The sequence below is a fragment of the Eumetopias jubatus genome, unplaced genomic scaffold (assembly GCF_037043125.1).
Source record: "Eumetopias jubatus isolate StellerSeaLion01/CBP00866 unplaced genomic scaffold, mEumJub1_p1.0 scaffold_2, whole genome shotgun sequence".
NCBI classification, from domain to species: Eukaryota; Metazoa; Chordata; class Mammalia; order Carnivora; family Otariidae; genus Eumetopias; species Eumetopias jubatus.
Genome location: NW_028274808.1, coordinates 115,906,643 through 115,933,693, shown reverse-complemented (window position 1 = coordinate 115,933,693; position 27,051 = coordinate 115,906,643). Strand labels below are relative to the sequence as shown.

The window sequence follows — 27,051 nt, the reverse complement described above, 5'->3', positions numbered from 1 at the left end:
AGGAAACGAAGTTTGAGAATTGTGAGAGAGGAAACTAGGAGCATATCCCAGAATGAAAACAGCCTTGGCTGATATGGGAAGTAACAGGTGTCAGGGACTTTAGAACTCAGGGTCATTGTCAGTCGACTCCACTCCCCTTGGTGGATGTGTCTGCTCTTCAGTGCTTACTGAAGCCCATCTTTTCTGTCACAAAGAGATCATGCCTTTCCTCATGTCGACTAGATTTTTTTTCTAGTTCATCCCTCATATCGCCACCAGGTTAATATCCCCAGAATATTTATTTTTTATCAGGTCATTCTCCTGATGATGATAATAAACTTCCAGAAGCTTCCCATTTCATATAGATAAAGTATATATTCCTCAGCTGAAATTTAAGGAACATCATCATTTGATACCAGTCACCTATCTATGATTGTCTACATCTCATTTTTCCACTGACAGTAAGCTATCTCTTTAGCTTGATTCTGCCTTGGTGCCCTCTGAGTAAATGATAGTCTGTTTTGCCGTATAACTCTCCTTACCTTGGAGAGTCTTCCCCTTCTCTGTCTACCCTTGCTTGAAGAACCAACTCAAGTCTCTCCTGAGGCTTTCTCTACAAATCTCTGTGAATATGTGTGTGTGATGATTTCTTCACAAATTTCGAATGTGCTACCCATTTTGTTCATAAACAAATGTTGTGTTAAATGCAAAATGATTGTTTGGTCTCTTCATTTATGTTGTAAGCTCTTTGAGACTAGTGACAATGCTATACAATGAATTTTCTTCTTTTTTCACATCTGGCATAGCACCACCCACCTATTCGGTGTACAGCAAGGTTTCTCAGTCCGGCGCCATCACACTTTGGGCTGGATAATTTGCTCTAGAGGGGACTGTCTGCACGTTGTAAGATGTTTAGAGCATCCCTGTATTCTACCTGCTAGCTCCCAGTAGCACCCTCTCCCCAGTATGACGACCAAAAATGTCTCTGTTTATATCAAATGTTCTGTAGGGGACAAAGATGGCTTCAGCTGAGAACTACTGGTATCGAGTAGACCAAATAAATTCTGACCAGTGTCTTGGCAGGAATGAAAGACTGAAAAGCTTTGAATGATGTTTTACAGCGTTGTGGAATCCTGAGGAAAGACAAACTCAGTTGACAGAAGATAATAAATGTAAAATAGAACTTCCTATTTGCTGTGATTGGCCATGGCAAGGGTTAAGGCAGTTGTACCACACCTAGGGTTAAGAAAGATCAAAATGACAGAAGTATTCTTAAGTGGAAGTTCCAAAAATACTGAGTTTTGGGTTTTATTTTGTTTAGAACCATTTCATATTAGAAATAACATTCCTAGTAAAATAAGTATTATTTAGTGGGAAATTTATCTGGAGTTCACATATACCCATATCTTTCGACTAAGAACTATCTTTTGAAGCATATTTGGGGGAATGAGTTTGAAATTACAGATACAGGTTATTGTAAAGTTGTAACTATTGACAAACATCCGTTGTGTTTATTCATAGTTTTACCTTTTTTTTTTTTTCACTATTTTAACGTTGCGCTTAGGTTTAGCCAATTTTCCAGAACCTAGTGATTCACACACACACTCACACACACACCCCCACACGTATGTGAGAGTATTAAATCTAAACAGTGCTTTAGCATTCTAAGACGCAGTGATTTTTATATTTCTGCTTCTCTGATGTAAGTTTTTAGTGTTCTCTTTGATTATAAAACTGCCTACGTGATACAGATTCTGTACGATTGATGTTCCACTGACCTAGAAATAATGCATGATATCCTCTTTCCATAGCTGTCTGCCGGCCACAGTGCAAACATGGTGAATGTATCGGACCCGACAAGTGCAAATGTCATCCCGGATATGCTGGAAAGACCTGCAGTCAAGGTAGGAAACCAGTCTGACACAGATTAACAATCAGAAGCCCCCTCTGTTTCTGCCGCATGTAAAAGTTTTAGGTTCTCAGGCCAAACCACTTTTCCCTGGCTGTTTTTTTTTTTTTTCAAAAATGTGTGAACTGCCATTTTCTGAAAGATAAAAATACAGTGGTAAATCTTAAAAATATATGTCATCAGATTTGGGTAGAAGTGCAAATAGCAGTTTGTTTGAGAATTACTGACTTACTCTTGTTCCTATTCACGGATCCTGATTAAAATGTGTTTTAAGGAAGAGAATCAACAGCATGAGTCATGTTGAAGCCCTATATTCTGCTGGTCCTTGTCTTCCATGAGCTTAGTTGGGAAGCCCTGGCAAACTGCGGGCCTCCTGGGACCCCAGTGAGATGGAACCCCTTCAGTACCCAAAGTCAGGTAGGAAGCCTGACTCGAAACAGGTCCCTTCAAACTCTGAGCCCTTTGATCTTTGAGATTAAATTCCCTTCAACTCTTAACAGTTTGCAAAGTTCCTCTGAGAAATACAGATTTTGACAAACTTATTTTTAAGTTGCTTACAAAAGCAGACATTCATTTAGCACGTTGCCCCAGGTATTTTATCTGTATTATCTATTTTCATTATTACAATGTCAGGAGGTAGGTAGAGTGTTATTTATGATAATTAAGAGGTAAATAATAACTTACTCTTATTTTTCATTGAAAGAGATATCAGAGATATTAAGTGTCTTGTCAAAGTTCAAGAGTTAGTTGGTAAAAGACCTAGTATGTCCACTTAGAACTTTTATCCATATAATTCATATTTTCTCTGTCAATTTAGTTTTAGATGAGAAAACATTATTGCAAATGTGATCTTCTGACTTGTGCTAACAAATCTGACAAGGCTTGTCTTTTTAATTAATTTCAACCCCAAATGTTCTATCATTAGGAGTAAAAAAAACCCAGAAATAAAGAAAAGCTGGGGTTAGATTTCCCCAGAAAGATACAAGGATAAAAGAGTCCATTTTTCACTTATTTCTTAAATTGAAGTAATCCTTTCTATCCTTTTTAGTGTTGAATGGAACAGTTACATGGGGCCTCACTGTCCCATAGATAACTTACTTCATCAGATATGGAGATGATATTGTTGAAATACTCCTGTTCTTCAATATCTGATACTCCTTGATATGTCTCATGTAAACTCATGATTCATGGGCATAATTTCCACAACAGTCCAGAACACTGGTGTTTGAAAAAGTATAAGGGACTATTCCTGAACTATCAGTTGAAACCCATGCTAATGAAATGTGACATGTCTGATGTAGGAGAAACTGTTATTCTCAAGTATGTTCTGTATGATCTGTTAATTTGATTAACTGATTTTTTTCCAATGCTGCTTTTATAATATTTTTTACCTTGGAAGTTACCCAACATGCCTGGATAGCCTTTTTGAAGTAAATAGGGTTTTTGTTATCTCAGTTTATTCTTTTAAAAATCCATTTGACTTTCCTTCCCCAGTCTAAGTTTACAAGTAGTGACATGTCTGGTTGATTATTGAGTTATCAGTGTGCATCTGAGACTTCCAGCATGCTTCCCTTTTTAAAGTGGAGAACATAAACCATCAGAGGTTTCATTAATATGTCAGTACCATAAAACTTTGTTGTCCTGATGCCAGGAATTTATACAAAGAAGGTTATTATAAGAAGCCACTGTTGAGATTGCAGAGAAATCCATTTAAATTTATTTGCAGGAGCTACATCAACTTTAATATGCTTCAAAGACACTGAAACTATTATTGTAACAAGGATCTACCTCTGGGTATCTCCTGTTTTCAGAAAACCAGTTTATCATGCACTTTTTAACTGTAATACATACCTGTTTCTCTAAAGAAAAATTGAAATATACTGAGTTTAAATCATGCCTCCTAAAACTATATTCCTTAGGGGAAAGAGGGTTTCATTAGTAGCAAAATGGGATTTTTACACTGGCAAAAAATAGTGCTGACACTGAAAATGTAATTTCAAGGCCAATCTTGAATATAAAACTATAGCTTACAATAAACCTATGTGTTTTGATCACCCCTCTCCTTGTCTTCCTTAACAGAAAAGCAATGTGGCAAGTTCCCGATGGCATGGTTTATGTTCTTTGAGACCCTGTATGGTCTCTGATTTCTGGGTTCCTGAAAACTATTATTAAAATGACTTTCACATGCTAAGTGCACATTAAATATTTGCTCAGTGAATGATAGTTTTATGTAATGGTTCTTGGTCCTGAACACCCTACTTGTAAGGGTTCCATGGAGTTGTCCAGCCAGCACCTTAGGCAGCCTCTGAATCTGTGGACCGAGAGCCCTGGTCAGGGTGAGAGGCGGCTCTGAAGGAGCTGGGTGAGTGGGACAATTGTCAAGAGACACCAAGAAACGTGAATAGAGCAAATTGTCTATATTGGTTACACAGCAAATCAATGTAGACTGTTTTTTTTTATCTGGACCATACATCTTAAGAAACTGGCAAACATGCCTCAGAAATATGGACAAACAGGTTTCTTTTTTCTTGAGAGAAATGTTAAGAAGAGGTATATTTCAAATGATTTCACAGAACTGAAAATTAGCTTCTGATTAAAAGTAGGTTTGTATATGCTGGGTAATTGAACATAATAATAAAAATAAATAATAAAAGAGCAGAAAAAAAGTAAGTTTCTGTGTAAGGCAAATATTTGCTAAAAAAATTTGTTGCAAGTGGTGTACTATAAGAAATAATCTCCTGGAAACTTGATTGGTGGAGTGAACAGCTTGTGTAAATGGCCAGCGTTTAACCAGAGCTTCCAGGGTCAGCTAGAAGAGCAGCGCGAGCCCACATGGGGACTGGCTTAATTTTACAGCCTTGTCGCAAAATTAGCGTGAATCTGCTGTTGGTGGCTTGCTTTTCCCTTGGAGTCATTTCTGGATTTGCCGTAGCTAGATCACATATAAAATCATGGGCTTGGACTGATCATTAGCATATTCTATACAGCACATGGTGCCTTTCACAATAATGAAATTCTAACCCAGACTCGGGCAAGATTTGCCTTTTTTTTCCCCACCTGATTTCTCTGGGAATTTTATTCATGCAGAGTCTCCTGAGTCTCTGTACCCATACAAATTCTCTTTCCCTTAAGCCAAAAAGGGATACTGTTATAGATAATAACCTTTTTATAACTTTCCCAGTAGGGAATGATTTTTATCGTGTACTATGTCCTATCATTGCATATTTTCAGAAATGAAAGACATAGGTTTTTGAATGCATGATGTGCTTTATAATGATTTCAGAAGAAACAATTTATAAATATCAATTCCTAAGGTTTTGACAAAGTTTACGTTTCATACGTTGAATTCCTCACCCCAAGAAAAGAACCAGTAGCTTGTAGCCCAGAACTGTACAGTAAACTTTGGTGGCCTAGGTAAATCTGAAAGTTGATTGCCTTTCTTACCCCTAATATTAAGGTAATTTCTGACAGCCTTACTTTTTGAAAGATGGGTGATTTCAACCCAGAAACCAGTGTTCATTTAATTTGAAAGTTTTAACTGGCTGTTAATACTATGAAAGTCTTAAAACGGAGGTAATTGCCTTTTTGACTCTACTTTTGAGTCTTACCCATCTTACACTATTTTGGTAAGTTAATAATGGCAGTAGTTAAACTTCTTGTAGGAAGCTTATTGTGTATTCCTACTAAATGTGACCTAAATATAACATAAGTTCTTACATTTGAATGAAAACATTGATGAACTACCATGCTATTTATTTAAATGAGCTCTTTATGCAAATCATAAAGTTGTGCTTAATTGGGGTATTTTAAACTATTGGACAACATAATAATAGAGGAAAAAGTCTTAAGTTGGACATTAAGGACCTCTGTCACTGAACAGAGCAGGTTGATTGTAATCAATGTTTGTATAATCTGTTTATTGGTTTTCTCTCTTTGTTGATGACTAAAATCTTTAAAAAATGACCATCTCTTCTATAAAGAGTGGTGTGAGAATGATGTGTGTGTGCATGTGTGTAAAATGTACATGTGTTTTGGGGAGACAAGATGGCAGTGAGAAATTTTAAGGAAAATAGAAATTCAAATTTTAAAAAGAAACTGGATGAACTAGAAACCCATTTTTAAAAAGTAAAGCATTCTTTTTGAACTCCACCAACTTTATGTAATTGTTTAATATATACTTATGAAGATTTTTAGGGCTAAAAATGACATCGGTTCAAAGTTGACTCTTATTACTTTCTTCCTGGTGTGAAGATGAACACTTCTACCCAACTCCTCTTGACCAAGGCAGTGAACAGCCTCTTTTCCAACCCCTGGATCATCAAGCCACAAGTTTACCTTCAAGGGGTGAGCGTGCATTATCTCCGGTGGGCTGCACTCCCACCCGCACAGCTTCCTGCAGTTTTGTCACTTCATGCAAATGTTCTGAAGACTAGCCCTGGAGTGCCCAGCCTTCAGCATCCTGAGCATGTAAAGCAAGCAGCGGAATACCTGCTGCTGATTCTCTGTGCTCTAAAAAGCCTGGAGCCTCCACTGTCCAATCACTGCATCAAATATTGCTTCTCTTTTCCTTTTCTGGGTTTCAAAAGGTTTTCTAAAAATGAGATGGCAAAATAACCTTTATTTTCATGGGTGAAGTCAGGGCATTCCAAAGCAACGGAGATTGGGTGATGAAGTCCTCTCCCCCACATTGTATTTGGAGTGTAGCGTTTTAGGTTACCTGGAAATCAAACCATACATTAACTTCCTTCTTTGGGTGTGCATTTTGTGACATTAGAAAGCCTAAGTTCTGGTTCCGAATAGCCTTTAAATGGCTATGTGATTATGAGCAAGTCATGTAATGTGTCTGAGTCCTAACCAACCAACTAGTAACAGGGGGAGAGTAATTCCTGCCCTCTTTACCTGCAGGGCTGGTGTGGGAACAAGAACACCAGACATACCAATGTTTTCATTGTGATGGAAAGTTCTGCACAGAAGTTAGGTGGCAGCTTGATTTTGCGGGTTTTGTTCTAAAAAAGACTGTATCCTTCATCCGCTCATAGATTTAGGAACTTAGAATGACTGAATTAAAATAGTTTAAATTATTAATTATTGTCTCCCTGCTGATGGAGAACATAATGCACTTGCGTATCTTCTGCATAAAGAATTAGGGCAATAGGATTAATTTCAACAGTGATAATTTAAAGAATAAAAGTTATGGCACTTGACATACTGACATCTGTCTGCCTGTGACCTCCGCGTTAGTCCTGTAAAATGTGAAAGGTTAAACTTCTGAGACACTGCCCAGTTTAAGGGTCAAAGAAGAAAAGAAGTCCAAATGCATTAAATGAATGAAAGATTATTTTCCTTAAAAATCCATTGGGTTGTCTTATTCAATGCGTCTATTCTAGATTTTTCAAGCTACTTTTCAGTGTCTGCATGCTAATAAAATTTCTGATTCTTTTTTTCCTAAAACGTAATTATAATGCTGTGCAGCTTGCATTTTTGTTCTGGACTAGCTCTCTTCTTAACCCCCCCACCCCCAACCCTCCATCCCACCTCCCCAAGCTCCTGAATCCAACAACTTGCTTAAATATACTCCTCATTGTAATAAATGTTCTTTAAGAATGTATACTTCGTAATTAAAGCATTTGAAATGTAAGTGGTTTAATTGTAAAGTGATGTCTTTTGATGTGATAAGATAGGCACATGACAGAATTCATTGTTTTTTATTACAGATTTTCCTTATAATTTATGTTATAAACTTCTAGAGAAAGAGCAAGATTGAAGTGAATTTAAGTAAATACACTAAGGTTTTCTTCCCTAGGTTCTTTTTATCAGCTTTTAAGATTGATTTGAGAAAGTGTGATCAAGGAGCTTGTTCTTTGTATTGTTCTGTTTATTAGCATAGGAGAATTTACTATAAATTGGAAGTGTTTTTGAACTTCAGACTTGATAGTAACACAAGCATTACTAGGTCAGTAGTCTATGAGATTTTGGAAGCAGTACATATTAACTCAATTTTATAAGGCATTAGGTCAATAAGAAAACAAAGTTATGATAATAATAGACTAGAAGCCCTGAAGAAAATTGACAAAAAGAAGTTTATCACTGTGACACCAGATGCTTTCAGTATTTTGAAGCTCCCTGCTTTAGCAGAAGTTTGATATTTGGTAAAAATTGATAACATGGATTATTGTGGAATTCTATTTCATAATTTCTGCAGTGGTTTTTGTAAGGGTTAGTGTGGAGTTTTTAGGACACGTTTGCCTGTAGCAGATGGGTAGTAATGGTAATCCCTGGAGACCTCAACACCAGCCAACTGTCCGGGAATATCAGCCACCCCGTCACCAGCTGTTAGAGTATGGCTTTCTCAAATGGCTGTCAATGTCTTTGGATATTCATGTGTCAAATTAGTAATATAGACAACAAATGTCTCTACATTTACCCATCGAAGGTTGCATGTTTATTTCTTCTTCCATAATATTTCATAGAGTGATTCCCAGGTGGGGAGTTGTTTTTATTTGTTTGTTTTTGAATTACGACATTGTTTTTCACTTCCTTTCAGTTTCATGATTCTTAACCCCAAAGTGCTTTTTCTCATGGGAAGGAAAGAATAAATCTGGACTGAAGACCACCAGCAGCCCCAGTCTGGATCATGAAAACTCTTCTCCTAGCAATCTTGAGGGGTTCTTTATTGGTCAAGATTAGAGCTGCCTCAGCTTAGCTTCAGCTTTAGGTTCATGGACAGGGTGAATAAAGAAATTTCCATCAGCATAAGTATCCCTTACATATAAGCTGCTTAGAGCTATAAACCTCTGGCCAGTTTGTCAGGAACCCACAAACGCTTCTGTGGCTCTAAAAATAAGCCTAGCCTGGGCGTCTCAGTCATTAAGCGTCTGCCTTTGGCTCAGGTCATGATCCTAGGGTCCTGGGATCGAGTCCCGCATCAGGCTCTCTGCTCCGTGGGAAGCCTGCTTCTCCCTCTCCCACTCCCCCTGCTTGTGTTCCCTCTCTTGCTATTGTGTCTCTCTCTCTGTCAAATAAATAAATAAAATCTTTTATAAGCCTAGCCTAAGGTTTCTTAATTGACACATTTTTCTATCCATCAATATCCTTCCCTTGAGATACAAAATTTAGTCTTACTCAATGGCTTTGTTGTACTGTTCTGTTTTATATTTGCTTAGTGCAAAAAATATTAAAAACAAAGCCTTTTTCTAATAATTTGCTCAGATTTTAATACCATTTAATATCAGTCAGGGACTTACCAAAGCCAGGTGTGTATCTGCAGGGATCTTTGGGTATATTAGGAATGATAATTGACTTCTCTTAGAACATGAGAAAAGATTCCCTGACTCTGATTTTCAGTCAATATTGAGATAACAGGGTAGAAGAATATGAGAGGTAGAGTGAATTTCTTTCTCCCTTGATTTAAAATTTTTACTTCATTTAACAGAGAAGTCAAATTTGTGTTGATACTATAATCTGCAAGGCACTTTCTTTGAGAAAATTTTTTAAAAATATATTTTAAAATGTTAATTCTGTTTTGAATGCCTATGACTGGCCATGAGACAAAAAAGTAGAAAATTGAAAAAAGCAAAGGAGATGATGAAGGTACCTAATTTACTTAGTTAACCTTCCTAGGCTTCGCCCAGCTGGGGACCTGCTCACTGTTGTGTTAAGGTTAGAAAAAAGACCCAAGTTAGAAAGTCAGTAAAATATGAAAACATTTATAAACGTAATAATTATTAGGTGGTTTTAAAACAGTGTAATTTGGTGGTTTAATTAAGTGAAATATGTAGATTTCCAGTAAGTGAGCAGGTCAGATTTAAATTTGATTAGATGAAAACACCTTTGCCACTAGATATATATCTGATTTGGTGACATGGAATAATAGATAATTTATCTAATCAGGTGCTTACGCTGGCAGTTCCAGACAAAATAAACATGTAGTCATATTTCTTTTTAATGAAGTCTGTATTTTGGGCATTACTATTTTAGTGTTTGCCATTATGAGTTTTATGTTCGCTTGAAGCAGTATTCAACTTGGGTTAGAAAATTCTTATGTGGAGTTAATTAGTTTATGTTGGTATTTAAACCAACAAACCCAAAATACATAATAGTAGTCCATTATGTGTCATCCCTTAGTATTTCCATATGCCTTAACTGCCAAATGAATGAAAATATGTTGGAGAGTAGGTTTTGAGGTGGTTTATTTTGTGACTTGAATACATCAGTAAAGCAGGAAGCTGAAATTTCTTCTTTGAGATCAGTATAGAATCTATAAAATTGAATGAGAGAAACCATAATAGTGATCACTCTAATTCATGTAGCTCTTACGCTCTGAAAATAGAGCTTTCCTTTGGAAAGGTCGAAGCAGTTGAATGTTTTAAAATACTTCCTCTAAACTAAGATAGGCTCACAGAGTATCTTTTTAAAACAGAGGCAGAAGGAAATGGAAAGGGAAAGATCCCATAGTCAGGAGTGAAGCTAATAGTAAACTCAGCTATTTGGAAGAGGTTGGAGTCAGTTAGGTAGATGGCAGGGCACCTCTATCCATGAGGAAGATGGTCGCGATGATAGGCATGTGTCTGTGAGAATTTTTCCAGCCGTCCTTTGTGGACAGAGACCACAGGTACTACGTAATCTAAGCTCCAAAAATTCACACAGCCCTCTCATTGTTATGAAGCATTTGGTCTTCACACCCCTCGTGTAACCAGCATAGAAATTCAGATGGTATAAACAGGCTTTCTCTCTTATGTTAATAAGAGCTGGTTGCTACAGCTTGTCCTGCTTTTCTTGTTCATTCTTCAATAAAGAGAGGTATTTTGAATGGTTTTATATTAGTGTTGAGGCTTTCTCATTTTTCTGCGTCGACCCCCGTTCTTTTCAGATCTAAATGAGTGTGGCCTGAAGCCGCGGCCTTGCAAGCACAGGTGCATGAACACTTACGGCAGCTACAAGTGCTACTGTCTCAACGGATATATGCTCATGCCAGATGGGTCCTGCTCAAGTATGTCGAGAATCTTAACTGTTTTATAAGTGCTCTGGCTTGATCTCACGTGCTCTGATAGGGTATATGAAAATAGCCTCCCAGGCCCTCCTAACCAGGATGTGAGCATGTATTTATATGTGTGCCTCTGGAATGGAAAACCAAAATAAAAGTTGCCCATTTGACATGTCTAGCATTATTTTACCATGGGCGCCAGCGTTAAATGGATTTGGAAGTGGTATTTAAGAATCGTAAAACTAAATGTATTTTCTAGTGTTTTTCCCAACACGCTTTTGCCTGTCTTCTATCTGGGCAAAGAACTGTTCTAGCTAGAAAAAGAACTTTAGTGCCTATGTGAGGACTGTGTTGCTGTTCACAAGCATGGACACTATAAACCGTTAGCTGGTAACGAATCCATCAAGTCTGTTGACTGAGCATAAACCATTCATAAGTACCTTCTCACTTCACTTTTACAGTTCTTTCTAATAGTCTAAAGATTAAGATAACACTTTCCAAAAAAAAAATCTACATCAAATGATTCCAATAACATTAGATTTCATGTGTCTTTGTGAGAAAGAGATGTATCATGTTTTTCTACTATCATTTGGATGTGTTTATAAGATGGACAATCCCCTGAAATTTTCTGTGGGCTGAACGTTGAATTGAGTTTGTGTTTCTATGATCTCTGACAATTGAGGACTTGATTGTTATTTTTACTGAGTTATCTGTTAAGTTAGTTATCAATTAGTTAATTATCAGTTATCTCTCTCTAACTGGGTTGTATTTTATTAATAAGTTTCAGTTAATCTTATTTAGCATTGCATATTTAACTTGGAACCTTTAGAATTAAGTGAATTCATGTTTAAGACCATGTAGTAGTGATGTTAGAATCCTCTAACATTGTACGACCCAGTAGGAAATCTGTCCCTAGAAAAATTTAGTGGGAGATTGAGAAAATTAATTGGATGTTTTAGTGAAGATCAGCATTTAGCATGAATAATCTAGAAAATTACCTCAATTGTCCACTTTCCTTGGCCACTGGAAAAATTTCCAGATAATCTATGTGAGATAGATTTGTCTTTTCATTTTTTAAATGCATTAAAGATCTTCCTCAGATGAGGAATAGCGACTGTTGGATAATTGAGGGCTTTTTGTCTTCGTTGTTGATTCAGTGTCAAGTAAAAAAAAAAAAAAAAAACAACCCACGTTATTTTGGTTACAGAATTTGTCCTCTGCCTTTCTGAGTCAGCCAGTCACACTCTTTCCAGGTGCCCTGACGTGCTCCATGGCCAACTGTCAGTATGGCTGTGATGTTGTCAAAGGACAGATACGGTGCCAGTGCCCCTCTCCTGGCCTACAGCTGGCTCCCGATGGGAGGACCTGTGTGGGTGAGTTGTAAAATCAAGCATCTCTGTCAGAAGCCCCCGCAGGATAAAAGGAGAAAGTGAAAGGTGATGGCAGTACGGGGAAGAGGCAGTTGCCTTCATCAAGCAGTTGGCTATCCTTACAAGATAGCACATGCCTCAAGGAGAGGACCTCTCTCTGTGAATGGATAATGGAAGTCTTGTTTCTCTAAAAATGAGGGACAGGTGGAAGTTTTGGGCAGAGGAAATCATATGTGCAAAGGCTCTGAAGTTTAAAAGAGCACAGTATTTCTAGAATGTTAAGAAGCAATGAATGATGAAGCTGAATAGGTAGGCAGGGTTAGATTGTACATGCTGCACTAAAAGTTAGATTTGTTTTCCTGTAATTTAGCTAAGACAGTATAGGTTTGTGGTTAAATCTGGGCTTTGATCTCAAACCTAGTGCTGCCATGTGCTTGATATGTAACCTTAAGCAAGAGACTTCCTTTCTTTGAGCTTGAGTCTCTTCATCTTTTAAAAATGGAAGTAATGTGGGGCACCTGGGTGGCTTAGTCGGTTAAGCATCTGCCTTCCACTCAGGTCATGATCCCAGGCTCCTGGGATCGAGCCCCACATAGGACTCCTGCTGAGCCTGCTTCTCCCTCTCTCTCTGCTGCTCCCCCTGCTTGTGCTGTCTCACTTTCTCTGTCAAATAAATAAAATATTTTTTTTAAATAGGAGTAATACCACCTAGAACCATTGTAAGGATTGAATGGGATTATGTATGCAAAGAGCTGAGCAGAGTACCTAGCATGTAGTACCTACTCAAGAACTAGAGGTAGTCAGTGATTCAAGAGACACTGATTTAATACTTTCTATATTTCAGGCACTGTGCCAACTGCTAGGATATACCGTAGTGGACAAAGCAGATGTGATTTTGATCCTCACAAAACTGATACTCTAATGGGGAAGACAGAAAAGAAACAAATATCTAATAAAATTACAAACAATACTAAAAGTTAATATGAGGTACTAAGAGGAAAACACAGAGGGTTTATTTTAGAAAGTAACGGTCAAGGAAAACCCTTCAGTAAGACCTGGACCACTGGCCGTGTGAAGAATCACCAAGCAGGTGCAAACAGGGTAGGCACCTCAGTGAGAGAGGGCAGTGGCTGGCCAGTGTGGGGTTTTGAAAGAAAGCAGGCCAATGTGGCTTCCGTGCAGACTGAGTATGAGGGGTGGGGGCTTGACACATAACCGGGGAGGTACGTAAGGATTACATAGTTAGGGCAGGGTGTTCACACACATTGAGGAATGAGGATTTAACTTAAAAAGCAAGCAGAACAGTTGAGTTTTAATATTCCAATCTTGGGTTGCAGTAGAGCATTTTGACAGTTGAGTGGGAATGCTCTGGAGGGGTAAGACTGGCGGGGAAGAGACCGGTTCGGAGGTTCTTGTCACAGTCTAACCTGGAAGATGGTAGCTTGGGTAGTGGCAGTGGGTGAAAAGAAGACTAGGCCTGATTAACTGGGCTTGATGATTTTGCGTTATAGGAAATAGGGTTGTAAGGATGCCTCATGTTTCCATTCGGAACAACTAGTGGATGCAGGTGCAGTCTGTGCAGAGATGGTGCAGGAACAGGATGGCTCTGGTTAGGAGGATGCGGTGAAATTTGGAGATGTGGAATTTATCTAGCCTGTCGGGGCTACCAGCTGGATGACACTTATGATGAGCCGCCCAGTGCCAGGCAGCCATTTGCGAACAAAACCCATTCCCTCTGAACATGATGTTGCTCTTTCTAAGTCGCAATTGATTTATGTTTCTAGATGTCGATGAATGTGCTACTGGAAGCGCCTCCTGCCCTCGATTTAGGCAGTGTGTCAACACTTTTGGGAGTTACATCTGCAAGTGTCAGAAAGGCTTCGACCTCATGTACATTGGAGGCAAATACCAGTGTCACGGTAATGAGCCTCAACCATCACTTTGTGTTGCTTCTTCCTGGGACGCAGGAAGCCCTCCTACCTGTGGTGGCGACTGGGAAATCAGCGGCCGGGGACGGTGCTGGCATCACATTAAACAGAAGCGCTGTGCAACCATCTGGTGGTTCTGGATGCACGTGTACTTTGTTTCTTCCGTTTATCTGCTGGTTTTACGTGGAACTTCCAAAAAAAAAATTTTTTTTTTGTTTTGAAACTATATATTTTTGATGTCTTCATACTTCTCTCCCAAATAAACTTCTTCTTTTCCTACTTCGCAATGCAGATATAGATGAATGCTCCCTTGGTCAGTATCATTGCAGCCGCTTTGCTCGATGTTACAACGTACACGGGTCCTACAAGTGTCAATGTAGAGATGGATACGAGGGTGATGGACTGAATTGTGTGTGTGAGTAATGCTTATCTCCCGGCTCTGAATTCTAGCAGGAAATACAGGCTTACCATGAAGGGCATTACTGGGAAAGATGAAGAACAGGATTAATTATCCAAAAAGCATACTTTTTATAGCTAATTACGTTAGTCTGTATTTTCTGCAAACAGGCAAATCACTTGTTCAGGTATTTTAAAAAAGTTAAAGACTCAGTAATGCATTCTAATCTTAAGAGTGTTTAATTCCTTTGCTAAAATGTCTCAATAGCTTACCTTTGGCTGGCAAGAAATGATGGAGCTCTCCCTGAGAATTTGATTTTGTTAAAATCAGAAGTAAATGTTTGTCATTAGCATTACATTATGACAGGTGGAAAATCTGAATATATACCTTATTTTTTGTTCCTCTGTTTTATGTCTTCTAATTCTACTATTAAAAAATCATTCCGATATTTCTTTTCTCTAAATTTAGGACAGTTTTGCTTTTTAAATCCTTACAAGCTGTTTGGAATATGGCTATGTTAGTAGATAAACATGAAAAAAATAACCTCCAAGATGAAAGTTTTACAAATTAAAGGCCATAATTTAGCATACATTTCATATGACAGTAGATAATTTTTAAAGCTTTGGAGTAAAATATTTACTGAAAACGATGAGCCTTAAAACCATGGGAGTTAAAGGATTTTTGAAGGATCATGTAGTCATACTCCAGGCCTAGAGTATACTGTTCCAGGAAGAGTAAATATTAATTCCTTTTGGTGACGATAATCACCGAAAAAGATTCCACAGATAATCACGGTGACCTCGGAAGTTTTTTTAAGCAGTCGTATAAATTAGTAAGGGGGAATGCAAACAAACTTCAAAAATATACAGAACATTTAGGGCGCCTGGGTGGCATAGTCAGCTAAGTGTCCAACTCTTGGTTTCCATTCAGGTCATGATCTTGGGGTCGTGAGATCGAGCCCAGTGTCTGGCTCCACACTTAGCGCAGAGTTTACTTGGGATTCTCTCTCCCTCTCCCTTTGCCCCTCCCGCTCGTGCTCTCTTACTCTCTCAAATAAATAAATAAAATCGTAAAAAAATATACGGAACACTTAACATATTTTGCATGAGTTGAATTTACATAGAGTATCGAAGAGAAAAGGATTATTCAAAACATGATTTTATAGTATATGTGTGCCCTAGGGACACTTAACATAGATTCTGAACAAATATTTCTCATATTTTAAAAAACTTAGAATGTTTCTGCATTTTAAAAATCTCAAGGATTGTTGTTTATTTCCATTTTACAAATACTTGAAATTCTTTGTGTTGCAAATAATACATATCCATTACAGAAATACCAGTATAATTTTTGCATATATCTACAGGATGAATATGTATGTGTATGAATATATATCTGTATATCATATACATATCCACACATAGTTATTATTTGGAAAACAGCATGACTTACAGTAGGGGAATATTCTAAATGTGAAAAGTAAGCCTAGTTATCATGAGATATTCTAATGTGTTTTCACAATTTGATTCCACAACCGAACTTTTAGAGAGACACACTAATTTAAATCTTTTGACTCTTTCAGATATTCCAAAAGTCATGATTGAACCTTCAGGTCCAATTCATGTACCAAAGGGTAATGGTACCATTTCAAAGGGTGATGGAGGACACAGTAACTGGATTCCTGATGTTGGAAGTACTAGGTGGCCTCTGAAGACACCATATATCCCTCCTGTTATTACGAACAGGCCCACTTCTAAGCCAACAACAAGACCTGCACCAAGGCCAACGGCAGAGCTGACGCCACCCCCGTTCACAGAACTCGGAACATCTCCACCCACAACAAGCCCAGAAAGCCCAAGCACCAGATTGACCCCTGCAACACCCATTGCCACTACCTCTCCAAGATGGATTACAGTTGACAACAGGATACACACAGATCCTCAGAAACCCAGAGGAGACGTGTTCAGTAAGTCATAGAAATGTTAGCACGTATTTTGGAGTTTTTTTTCTAGTTGTGTTGAGATATAATTGATATACAGCACCATATAAGTTTAGGGACTATAGCATAATGATTTGACTTACATGTATCATGAAGTATTGACCATAATAAGTTTAGTTAACATCCATCATCTCATATAGGTACAAAAGAAACAGGAACAAAATTTTTCTGTGATGAGAAGTCTTTGGATCTACTCTCATAACAACTTTCATATAAGTCCTACAGTAGTGTCAACTGTAGTCATAACATTGTACATTATATCCCTAGTACATATTGATCTTATAACTGGAGTTTTGTACCTTTTGACTACTTTCCTCCTGTTCTCCACCCCCCCCCACCACCACCACTTTTGGTAATCACAAATCTGACCATTTTCTGTAAGGTTTTATTTTTTTAAGATTTTACATATAGTATGTGAGATCATACAGTATTTGTCTTTCTCTGTCTGACATTTCACTTAGCATAATGCCTCAGGTGTATCCAGACTATCTCAGATGGCAGTATTTTCTCATTTATTTAAAGGCTGAATTATGTATATATCCCATTGTGTATTCGTACCACACCTTCTTTATTTACTTATCCATTGATGGACGCTTAGGTTGTTTCCATGTCATGGCTATTGTAAATAATGCTGCAGTGACCATGGGAGTGGAGATGTCTCTTTGACATAATATTTTCATTTTCTTTGGATAAATATCCAAAAGTGGAATTGCTGGATCATGTGGCAGTTCTAGTTTTAATTTTTTGAGGAACCTCCATACTGTTTTCCATGGTGGCTGCACTAATTTACATTCCTACTGACCATGGACAAGGGTTCTCTTTTTTCCACCTCCTTGCCAGTATTTGTTATCTCTTGTCTTTTTTTTTTTTTTTAAGATTTTATTTATTTATTTGAGAGAGAGAGTGAGAGAGAGCACATGAGAGGGAGGAAGGTCAGAGGGAGAAGCAGACTCCCCGCTGAGCAGGGAGCCCGATGTGGGACTCGATCCCGTGACTCCAGGATCATGACCTGAGCCGAAGGCAGTCGCCCAACCAACTGAGCCACCCAGGTGCCCTATCTCTTGTCTTTTTGATGATGGCCATTCTAGCAGGGACAGAGTGCTATCTCATTGTGGCTTTATTTCCCTCGCAATTAGTGATGTTGAGCCTCTCTTCATGTGTCTGTTGCCCTTCTGTGTGTCCTCTTTGGAAAGCTATCTATTCAGATCGCCTGCCCATTTTTAATCAGATTGGTTGGGGTTTTTTGCTATTGAGTTTATGAGTTCCCTGTGTATTTTAGATATTAGCCCCATATCAGATGTATTGTTTTCAAATATTTTTCTCCATTCCATAGGCTGTCTTTTCGTTTTGTTGATGGTTTCTTTTGCCATGCAGAAGCCTTTTTGTTTGTTGCAGTCCCACTTGGTTTTTTTTTTTCTTTTTTATTTTATTGCTTATGCTTTAGGTATCATATCCAAAAATTCATTGCCAAGTCCCATGTCAAGGAGTTTTTTCCTATATTTTCTTCTAGGAGTTTCGTGGTTTCAGGTCTTATGGTCAAGTCTTTAATCAATTTTGAGTTAATATGTTTATGTTATATAAGATAAGGGTCTACTTTCATTCTTTCGCATGTGAATATCCAATTTTCCTAGAACCATTTATTGAAAAGACTGTCTTTTCGCCATTGAGTATTCATGGCTCCCATGTCAAACATGCTTGGGTTTACTCCTGCACTATCGATTTTGTTCCATTGGTCTGTGCATCTGTTTTTATGTGAATATCATACTGTTTTGATGACTATAGCTTTATAATATAGCTTGAAATCAGGAAGCATGATGCTTCTTGCTTTGTTCTTCTTTCTCAGGATTGCTTTGGCTACTCAGGGTCTTTTGTGTTGGCACGTTTTTAATAAGCTCTTTACAGTGGCATTTCCATCATTGGCCATGCCTTGAATAAGAATGAAACATAAAAAGAATTAGCTGTACAAAGTATAAGTCATATGTCTTTATTGTTAAATATTATAAAGAACTGTATAAAAGGCAGTCAACTGGGCAAATTACAATGTGTGTAGAAATGGAAGGAATATCACAAAGTCATATGGTAGATCTCATTTCTTATCCAGTGTGGGAATTCTCCTAATATACTTAGATTTAGTCAAAAACCCTCAGAGATGGGAAACCTAACTATATCACATCCCATTTAACTTTTAATCTAATTTAACTAAATTTAATCAGTAAACAATTTTGAGTGTGTTTTAGAATTCCAGGCCCTGTATGAGGCATTGGATTTACAAAGATAAAACAGATAAGGTATAATCTGGTGGGAAAGATAGTTGCCCAGAAAATAACTGGGATACTGGGTTAACGAAAGAGATTAGAGCACCTAATCAGCTCTCCAGGCAGGAAGTATTGGGGCGGGCGGGGGCAAAGAGCTTGAGGAAAGACAGGGACTATACAGTTCATGGGAACAGCACACCAAAGGCACAGAGGTAGGAAGCAGGCTCACATATGCAGTAACCTTCCGGCAAACCTGTCCCTTGTGCTTGCTGTGCCCTGGTGGTTGGATCTAGAAGACTTGAGCTAGATCAGATCAGAGACCTCAGATTTTCAGTGGGTGAGTGGGTAAAGGATGGTATCACCCATAGAGATAGAGGCTAGAGGTAAAGCAGCAAGTTTTGAAGGAGGAAGAGGTTGTTCCCTTGTTAGCAGACCAAAATGTGTAATTTTACAACTTGCAAATGCTCCCTGTATTTATGTCATGTGTCACCGTGCTGTTAGCCACCTTTGCATTCACTCCTCCTGTCTCCTCTTTTCCTTTTCCCACTGCTCCCTGACAGAACCAAACTTTGCTTCTTTATATTGAATACTGTGCAAATCTTTTTTTAACAGGCGAAAAGAACACTGACATTTGTGAATTTTTAAGAGAAGTTTCTTTTTGCTTGTATGTGACTCTCAAATTTCTCTTCTAGGTCCTTGTCCATTTAAAGAGAGATTGAAATTCTCTAATTCTGATATAGTTGTAATTGTGTATGTTTTAGGCAATAAACGTAATTTTTAGAGGAATCTGATAGTAGATCCAGTAATATGTTTTACATTCACATGTTTTATTTGAAAATGTATTTTTTTTAAAGATTTTATTTATTTGACAGAGCGAGTGAACACAAGCAGGGGGAGCGGCAGGCAGAGGGAGGGGGAAGAAGCAGGCTCTCCACTGAGCAGAAAGCCCCATGTGAGGCTGGATCCCAGGACCCTGGGATCATGACCTGAGCCGAAGGCAGACACTTAACTGACTGAACCACCCAGGCACCCTGAAAATGATTTTTTTTTTTAAATCTTTCTCCTCTTTGCCTCCCTTCCTTTCCTTTGTTCTCTCTCAGCATTGTCTCTTTCTTACTCCTCTGCTTTGTTTTGTTTTCATCTCTTTGTGATCATATAGTGGGATGTTTATTCATGGGTGCTTAAGTAAAGATAGTACTTTTTTTATTCTGTTGCCTTAATGTAGGGTCATAAAAACTTGGCGACTTAATATAAAAACACACTTTAACATAGATATGAACATCTTTCTGAGTCTTCTAATATTTTCTCATTTTAAAAAGTATGTCGTTTTTGGGACGCCTGGGTGGTGCAGTTGGTTAAGCATCCAGCTCCTGATTTTGGCTCAGGTCATGATCTGAGGGTCGTGAGATGGAGCCCCAGGTCAGGCTCCATGCTGGGCATGGAGTCTGCTTGGGATTCTCTCTCCCTCTCCCTGTGCCCCTCCCCACTCACTGGTGTTCTCTCTTTCTCTCTTAAAAAAAAAATATATATATATATATATATATATGTGTGTGTGTGTGTCTTTCCATTATTCCTCTCTATATCAATGCACATATGAATTAAAAGTATAACATTAAAGTTCACCAACAGAATTTAGCAGGACAAGATTGGGGAAACATGGAGTTCCAACGATGTTTGAGAGCACTCATTCTGAGAGAGTGTGATCTTAAAGACATGCCCTGGGAAAGAATTCCCTTGATTGGATGCCCAGGTGGCCACATGCCACAGACAGCGTTGCTGCCTCTGGACACTGCCCGCCCCAAATCCGATTCCATTCTTGTTCATCTTCAGCTATCGCACTGCTTAACGGTAGCATGGATGAGGGTATTTTAGACACTTCTTAATTTACTGTCTTGTGATTATACCCTATTTTCTGAGGAAGGGAAGAGTTCTAAGTTTTTAATTCAAGACAAACAGCTAGTAGTTATTCACTGTGAAAGCAGAAAGGAAACTTAGCAATGTTTTAGTTCAACACTCTCTCTTCATTGATATTTTCTTCGCTTCTGGCAAAATAATTTCTTAAGCCATCCTTTTTCTCCACAGGTCTGAGAATAGAATTTAACTCTCATTTCATAAATGTTCAGGTGACGTTAACGACAGCCACTGCCGGGCAGTCTTCAAACAGCCCTATATTCTAGTTATATTTTTCTTTACATTGAAAGATGTATATTTGTTTAATGGAAGAGGTTGTGAAATAGAGCTTTTCTTTATAATGTGTGAGTGTGTGTGTAGTTATGTATTGTTCCCCTGACGAAGGACTAAAGATATTTTAGGAAATCAAGAAAATCAAGGAAAAGGAAATCAAGGAAAAAATTATAACACAGATACATCTGTAACCCAGACTTCTCCCCAAACTTTTCTTGGATATCCATCTGCCTGTTGAACCTTTCTAGTTACATGGAAATACATCTGTCAGACTCCACATGTCTAATTGTTTCTGATTATCAGCCCAAACACATTCTGCCCACAGCCTTTCCCACCCCAGGAGATGTCACCTCTGTCCTACCAGTTGCTAAGGCCAAAGAAAGATCTTGGAGTCCTCTTAAACTACTCTTTTTATACCCAGATTCAATCTGTGTGGAAATGCTGTTAGCCTTCAAATTCTATCTCAAGTGGGAGCTCCTCTCACCATCTCCAGTGCTTGCCTCCCTGACCCAAGCCCTTCTTCCCTGGGAGGACAGGTCCAAATTCCTTTATCCAGATAAGTTGTGGGATAGAGAATTTTTCAGAGTTTTGAAAAGTAATTAGATACATATGTATACTGAAACAGATTAATGTTTCTGCAGTGAAACATAGGAATATTTATGCTAATTTGGCTCCCAAAGAGTTTGGTTGAGTTACAGAAATAGCTTTTGGATTTTAGCATTATGAGTGAGGAACCATGGACCTGTGCCACAGGAGCCTTTGACAGGTCTCCCTGCTTCCTCCGTGGTCCCCTCTCAACCCAGCAAATGGAGGGATCTTTTAGAACAGAAATGAGACGTCAGTGTTCAGAGCTGTGCATCAGCACGTGCTTGGCTCCATATGAACGTAAGTCCACCTGGTGTCCCACAGAGTGCTACAGGATCTTACCTCCTCACACCCTGCCCTCCTTGACTGCACTCCAGCCTCCTCACTGATCCTCAAACAGCTCCTTCGGACTTTTGCTCCAGCCCTTCCCTCTCCCTGGGACACTCTTCCCCCAGCTCTCAGCTTGGCTCACTCTCTCGCCTCTTTACACAAATGTCAGCTCACCAGGGGGACCACCCTGATGCCCATATTCAATATTGTGAGCCCTACCAACCACCACCAGCATGCCTTTTTTTTTTTTTAAAGATTTTATTCACTTATTCATGAGAGACAGAGAGAGAGGCAGAGGGAGAAGCAGGCTCCCAAGGAGCAGGGAGCCCGATGCGGGACTTGATCCCAGGACCCTGGGATCATGACCTGAGCCGAAGGCAGACGCTTAACCATCTGAGCCACCCAGGCGCCCACCAGCATGCCTTTCTACCTACTGTTTCTCTCTCTCTCTCTCTTTTTTTAAGATTTTATTTATTTTTTTGACAGAAACACAGCAAGAGAAGGAACACAAGCAGGGGGAGTGGGAGAGGGAGAAAGAGAAGCAGACTTCCCGCCGAGCAGGGAGCCCAATGCGGGGCTTGATCTCAGGACCCTGGGATCATGACCTGAGCCGAAGGCAGACATTTAATGACTGAGCCACCCAGGCGCCCCTGCTTTTCTCTTTTTAATATCATTTATCACCTTCTAATATACCGTATTATTTATTTACTGATCGTGTCTATTGTTGTATCTCCCTACTAGAATACAAATTTTTTGAGGACAGGGATCTTTGTTTTGTTCACTGGTATGTCTCAAGAACCTAGAATAATGCCTGGCACATAATTGGCACTTGAACATTATTTGTGGAACAAAGGAATGAATAGATCACTCATAGCATTTTAAAGTAAAATAAATTATCATCATGTAATCAAATTTTCTATACAAAAGCTAGCCCGATATAATAACAGATTTAATCTATATTTAAGAATTAAAAAATATTCTTTTCTGATTGTTCCTTATTTTTTTACTGTGGTGCTTCCACCATTTTCCCCTCTCTTTCTTCTCTCCCTTCCTCCTTTCTTTTTAGAGATTGGCATTCTATTCAGTGGATTATTAAATCTGAAAATTTGATGATAATGAGAAGGCAGATGATGTCAGTGTAGATATAATGTCTCAAAATATATATTTCCCTAGCTTCTGAGACTAGCTCAAATAATTTGTGCTTTATACTTTTATTATTTGGAAGTTGGCCTGTATGAAAGTTGGCATTTTTTTTTAATGTGAAAAAGATTTAAGAAACAGCCCCTTAAAACGTTTCTTGTAGGTGTAAACAAAATATCATTGATGCCGGAATTTTTGTCCTTTTACTACAAAAAAAAGAGGTTCAAAACAAAAAAAAATTTTTTGAAACTTCAAATAAGCAATCCAGAAGGAATGATTATAATACAGCCTTTTTACATTTTAATTTGGGGCCTAAAAACTTTCATCTAAATCAACACAATTAATTATCCAAGTGTGATGTCCTTACGAGTTTTTAAAGAAATCATCCCAGTTATATCCCAAATCTCTAAGGGTGACTAAAGTCCCTCACAATAACACATTTTACTGTTGGGATATTCTTTCTCATAATTAATCTAAATTCTTGAAATTGTAGTTTACACCAGTGCAGGATGGTCAGGTACTTGTGGCTGATGGACACAGCTGGTCAGTGTCTCCAGACCCTATATTCTTTGTATTAAAGGACACTCTCTGGAAATTACTCAGCTGTCTCTTGTTTGGGCTCAGTAATTTCTGTTTCATAAACCTTTTCTTAGAAAGACTGTTTTTCAAAGGAAGAGTGTTTTTCAACCCACTTAGCAATCTTTTTGGGTTGCCTTTGAACGTCCTTCGTTTTTCAAATCTGTCTCAAATGATAGGGTCCAAAGATTTGTAACAGTCACATCTGACCCAATATTGACTGCAAGCGGAATTTCTTTAAACATGTTTTTCTAATCTAAATCATTTCCCTCTGTTGCCAGGTATAGTCTAGTGCAGATTTGTGGGCAGCCATTTATCCCCCCGGTGTTTTCCCCTGAAACAGTCACACAATGCCGATGCAGGGGTGCCCGGGTGGCTCAGTCGGTTGAGCGTCTGCCTTTGGCTCAGGTCATGATCCCAGGGTCTTGGGATTGAGTCCCGCATCGGGCTTCTTGTTCATCAGGGAGCCTGCTTCTCCCTCTGCTTGCCGCTCCCCCAGCTTGTACTCCCTCTCTCTCCTTGACAAATAACTAAAATCTCAAAAAACAAACAAACAATGGCTGGTACATAGTAGGCACTCAAAAATATTGAATAGAATGAAATAAAATTTTATGTTGGAATCAACTTTTTCTCAATCTAAGTTATTCTTCAAATGCTTGAACTAGCTAAATTTAACTTGTTGATTCTGATAGTTTGTCCCCAAATGATCAAAGTTACTTAAGACTCTGGTCTTTTTTTACTCCAATACAGCTTATAGCACAGTCATTGAAAGTAAACATTCTCTAGAAAACTCTAATATACCTCTAATTTTGAGCATGATGTAGGGAAATAGTGTTGAGGCATGTGAAACTGAGGAGTTTTTAACTCCTGCTAAGGAGAGAAAACATTGAACCAGAAGATCCAGTTTCAATCCTCACCTCTATTATTTATGAATTACGTGACTTTGGACAAATTACTGTGCATTAGCTCTCATCCGCATAGTTTTTGAGACCAGTGGGTTGATCTTGGACTCTGGAAGGTCTTGGTGGAGGGTAGTCAGGGAGAGCAGAAAGACGCTGGGCAGACTTAGGGCAAGAAAAGCAGATTTAATTGGTGGAATGCCTGTTTGGACACCAGAGATATGCTGCAGGGAATTGCTAAAAAGTTGGAGACTAAGCACCGAAGACAAAAATCTGGTATCAGAGCAGGTAGGAGCTATCCCAAAGCAAAGAAAATAAGATAAACTTTATGTAGAACCTGAAATTAAGGAACTTAGGGGGAAATGCATTTCTAGTCTAGCAATACAATGAAATATTATGCAGCAGTGTTTTTTGAAAAATAATGCCTTGGGAAAACATTGATGTTATAAAAAGGGTAAGTGAAAAGAAGATACAGAACTGTATATACCGTTTGACCCCAATTAGGCACAAAATACATGTCTACATATGTTCAGGTGAATATAAAAGTTTGGAAGCAAAAAAGAGCAGATTAGTAATTGTGAATCTATCCAGTTTATGATATTTGGGGTGACTTTCCTTGTCCTTTTGTTGTCCTCACTCAGTGATGTTTACTCTTCCCATTCCCACTGCTGTGGGTCACTGTTATTTATTCTAGGAGATTCCTTAGGAGAGGCGTCAGTGGTCAGAATCCCACTCTCCCCAGGAAGAGAGTGAGCTACGTGTTTTGAAAAAGTACCCCATGGGATTCTGATTCTCAATCATATTAATTTTATTTAGAATATACTGGTTTTTAAAAATGCATTAAAAATTTTATTAACTTCTATTTTTAACTTTTCAAAATTGTCTTTACAATTGAGTGTGTCAGACATGTCCAGTTTTAGCTAGGAAGCTCAGATTACTGCAAGGAATATAATACCCCTTGGACCAGGAAGCAGATTTTTTGCAAAGTGTTGTCAGAAGCTTTTGAACCAGAATAACCTAGGGTGCTTATTTAAGATGTAGATTCCTAATCCCTACCACACATTTACTAAATCAGACCTTCTAAGGAACTACTTCTCTGCCTTCGGTGTGTATAGAAGTCACATGGAAATATGTTAAAGTGAAAATTCTGATTCATTGGGTCTAGGATAGGACCTGAGATTCTGCATTTCTAACAAGCTCACAGGTAGTGCTGTTGATCTGCTGACCACACTGGAAAGCAGGGCTCTCTAAGCCATAATGTTCGCTCCAACCAGTAGAACAGTGTCTTGAATGGAAACAGAACTAGCCAGATGTGGAGTGTTTCAGATGTAGCAGTTGTGCCTAAAATGTGGCATGGAGCATCTGGGTCACATAAAGAAGAAAAGTGTTGCCAAATAAAGATTATAGAATATAATGTAATGTGTATCAGGTCCTCTTAGGAGTGGCCTTATCAGAGAACCAGACTCCCTGTTGCTTTGTTATTCTAGATCCTGAGAATGTGTTGAAATTCCAAGTATCAGGCAGTAAAAAGAAAACTTTCCACTTTAAGATTGTTGCTCTGCTGTGCACTGTGTATGGTTTCCTTCTCTTGTTTTCCTTCTGTGGATTTTACGGAGGCTGTGGCTGGTGTGGTCGCATTGTTCTTAGTCTCTTTTCTGATGCTGTGTGGTAATGGGTAAAAGGTTGTTTCTGCTAAGGGGTTTGCTTTCTGGTAAAGACCAGAGACCCTAAGATGCCTGACATCTCCCTGAAGATTACATCTCTGCTGGTGTTTGGAAGGAGCTGGTGCGGTGAATTCGGAAAGTTTCCAAGGTTTTTGATTTCTATTTAATTTGATTTGATGGTGGCTGGTTAAAAAAAAAAAAAAAAAAAAAAAAAAATCGTTCTCCCCGGAAGGTACAGATTGAATTCTTGGTGAACGTGACCAAAGTCAGAAATCAAAAATGTTTTAAGTTGAATGCACGTTTGTCTCTAGTGTTGTGAGGAAAAGTATTGTGCTCGTAGCCACTCTGATTTGGGGCGTGTTATGAAATCTTCCTATGCCTTCATTTCCTCATCTGTAAGTGGGGATGATAATAGTATCTACCTCATTGAGCTGTTGTGGGTGCACATAAAACTCTCACCATATACTAAGAATTCAATACATGGTAGCCGGTACTACCTCTGTGGCTGTTGTTGAATTCAATTATATAGTAATGATACCATGCCCTACTTAACTCATAAAAATACAGCCCCATTTTGTGTTCAGTTCCGAGTCTATATTTTTAAAATGCTTTTTATTATGGTTAATTATATTTTAATATTATTTTCAGCTAACCGGATCCTTTTGAACCAAATCGATTTGCTAGTGTGAGCTATTGGGTGAGCAGAGAAAATACAAATAAAAAGTAAAGGACATGTGAAGTAGCTAGCTTTCTACCAAATCATTGGAATACTCTGTTTCCTTTAGGTGTTCATAGTAACTAGGTGAACAATTGTGATGTTAAAAGAGACAAGATCCCCTCAACTTCTTTGCTG

At 38.4% G+C, this 27,051-nt stretch overlaps 1 protein-coding gene across 1 annotated transcript in view; it reads left to right on the top strand.

Annotated features, from left to right (window-relative positions):
• Nucleotides 1–27,051, top strand: part of NPNT (nephronectin) — a 77,801-nt gene that overhangs the window by 31,250 nt on the left and 19,500 nt on the right. The window contains exons 4-10 of the mRNA XM_088020091.1: nt 1,791–1,883; nt 6,140–6,232; nt 10,758–10,877; nt 12,125–12,244; nt 14,026–14,160; nt 14,462–14,584; nt 16,149–16,532. Coding sequence (XP_087876217.1) covers nt 1,791–1,883; nt 6,140–6,232; nt 10,758–10,877; nt 12,125–12,244; nt 14,026–14,160; nt 14,462–14,584; nt 16,149–16,532 — 1,068 coding nt within the window. The remainder of the gene's footprint in view (nt 1–1,790; nt 1,884–6,139; nt 6,233–10,757; nt 10,878–12,124; nt 12,245–14,025; nt 14,161–14,461; nt 14,585–16,148; nt 16,533–27,051) is intronic.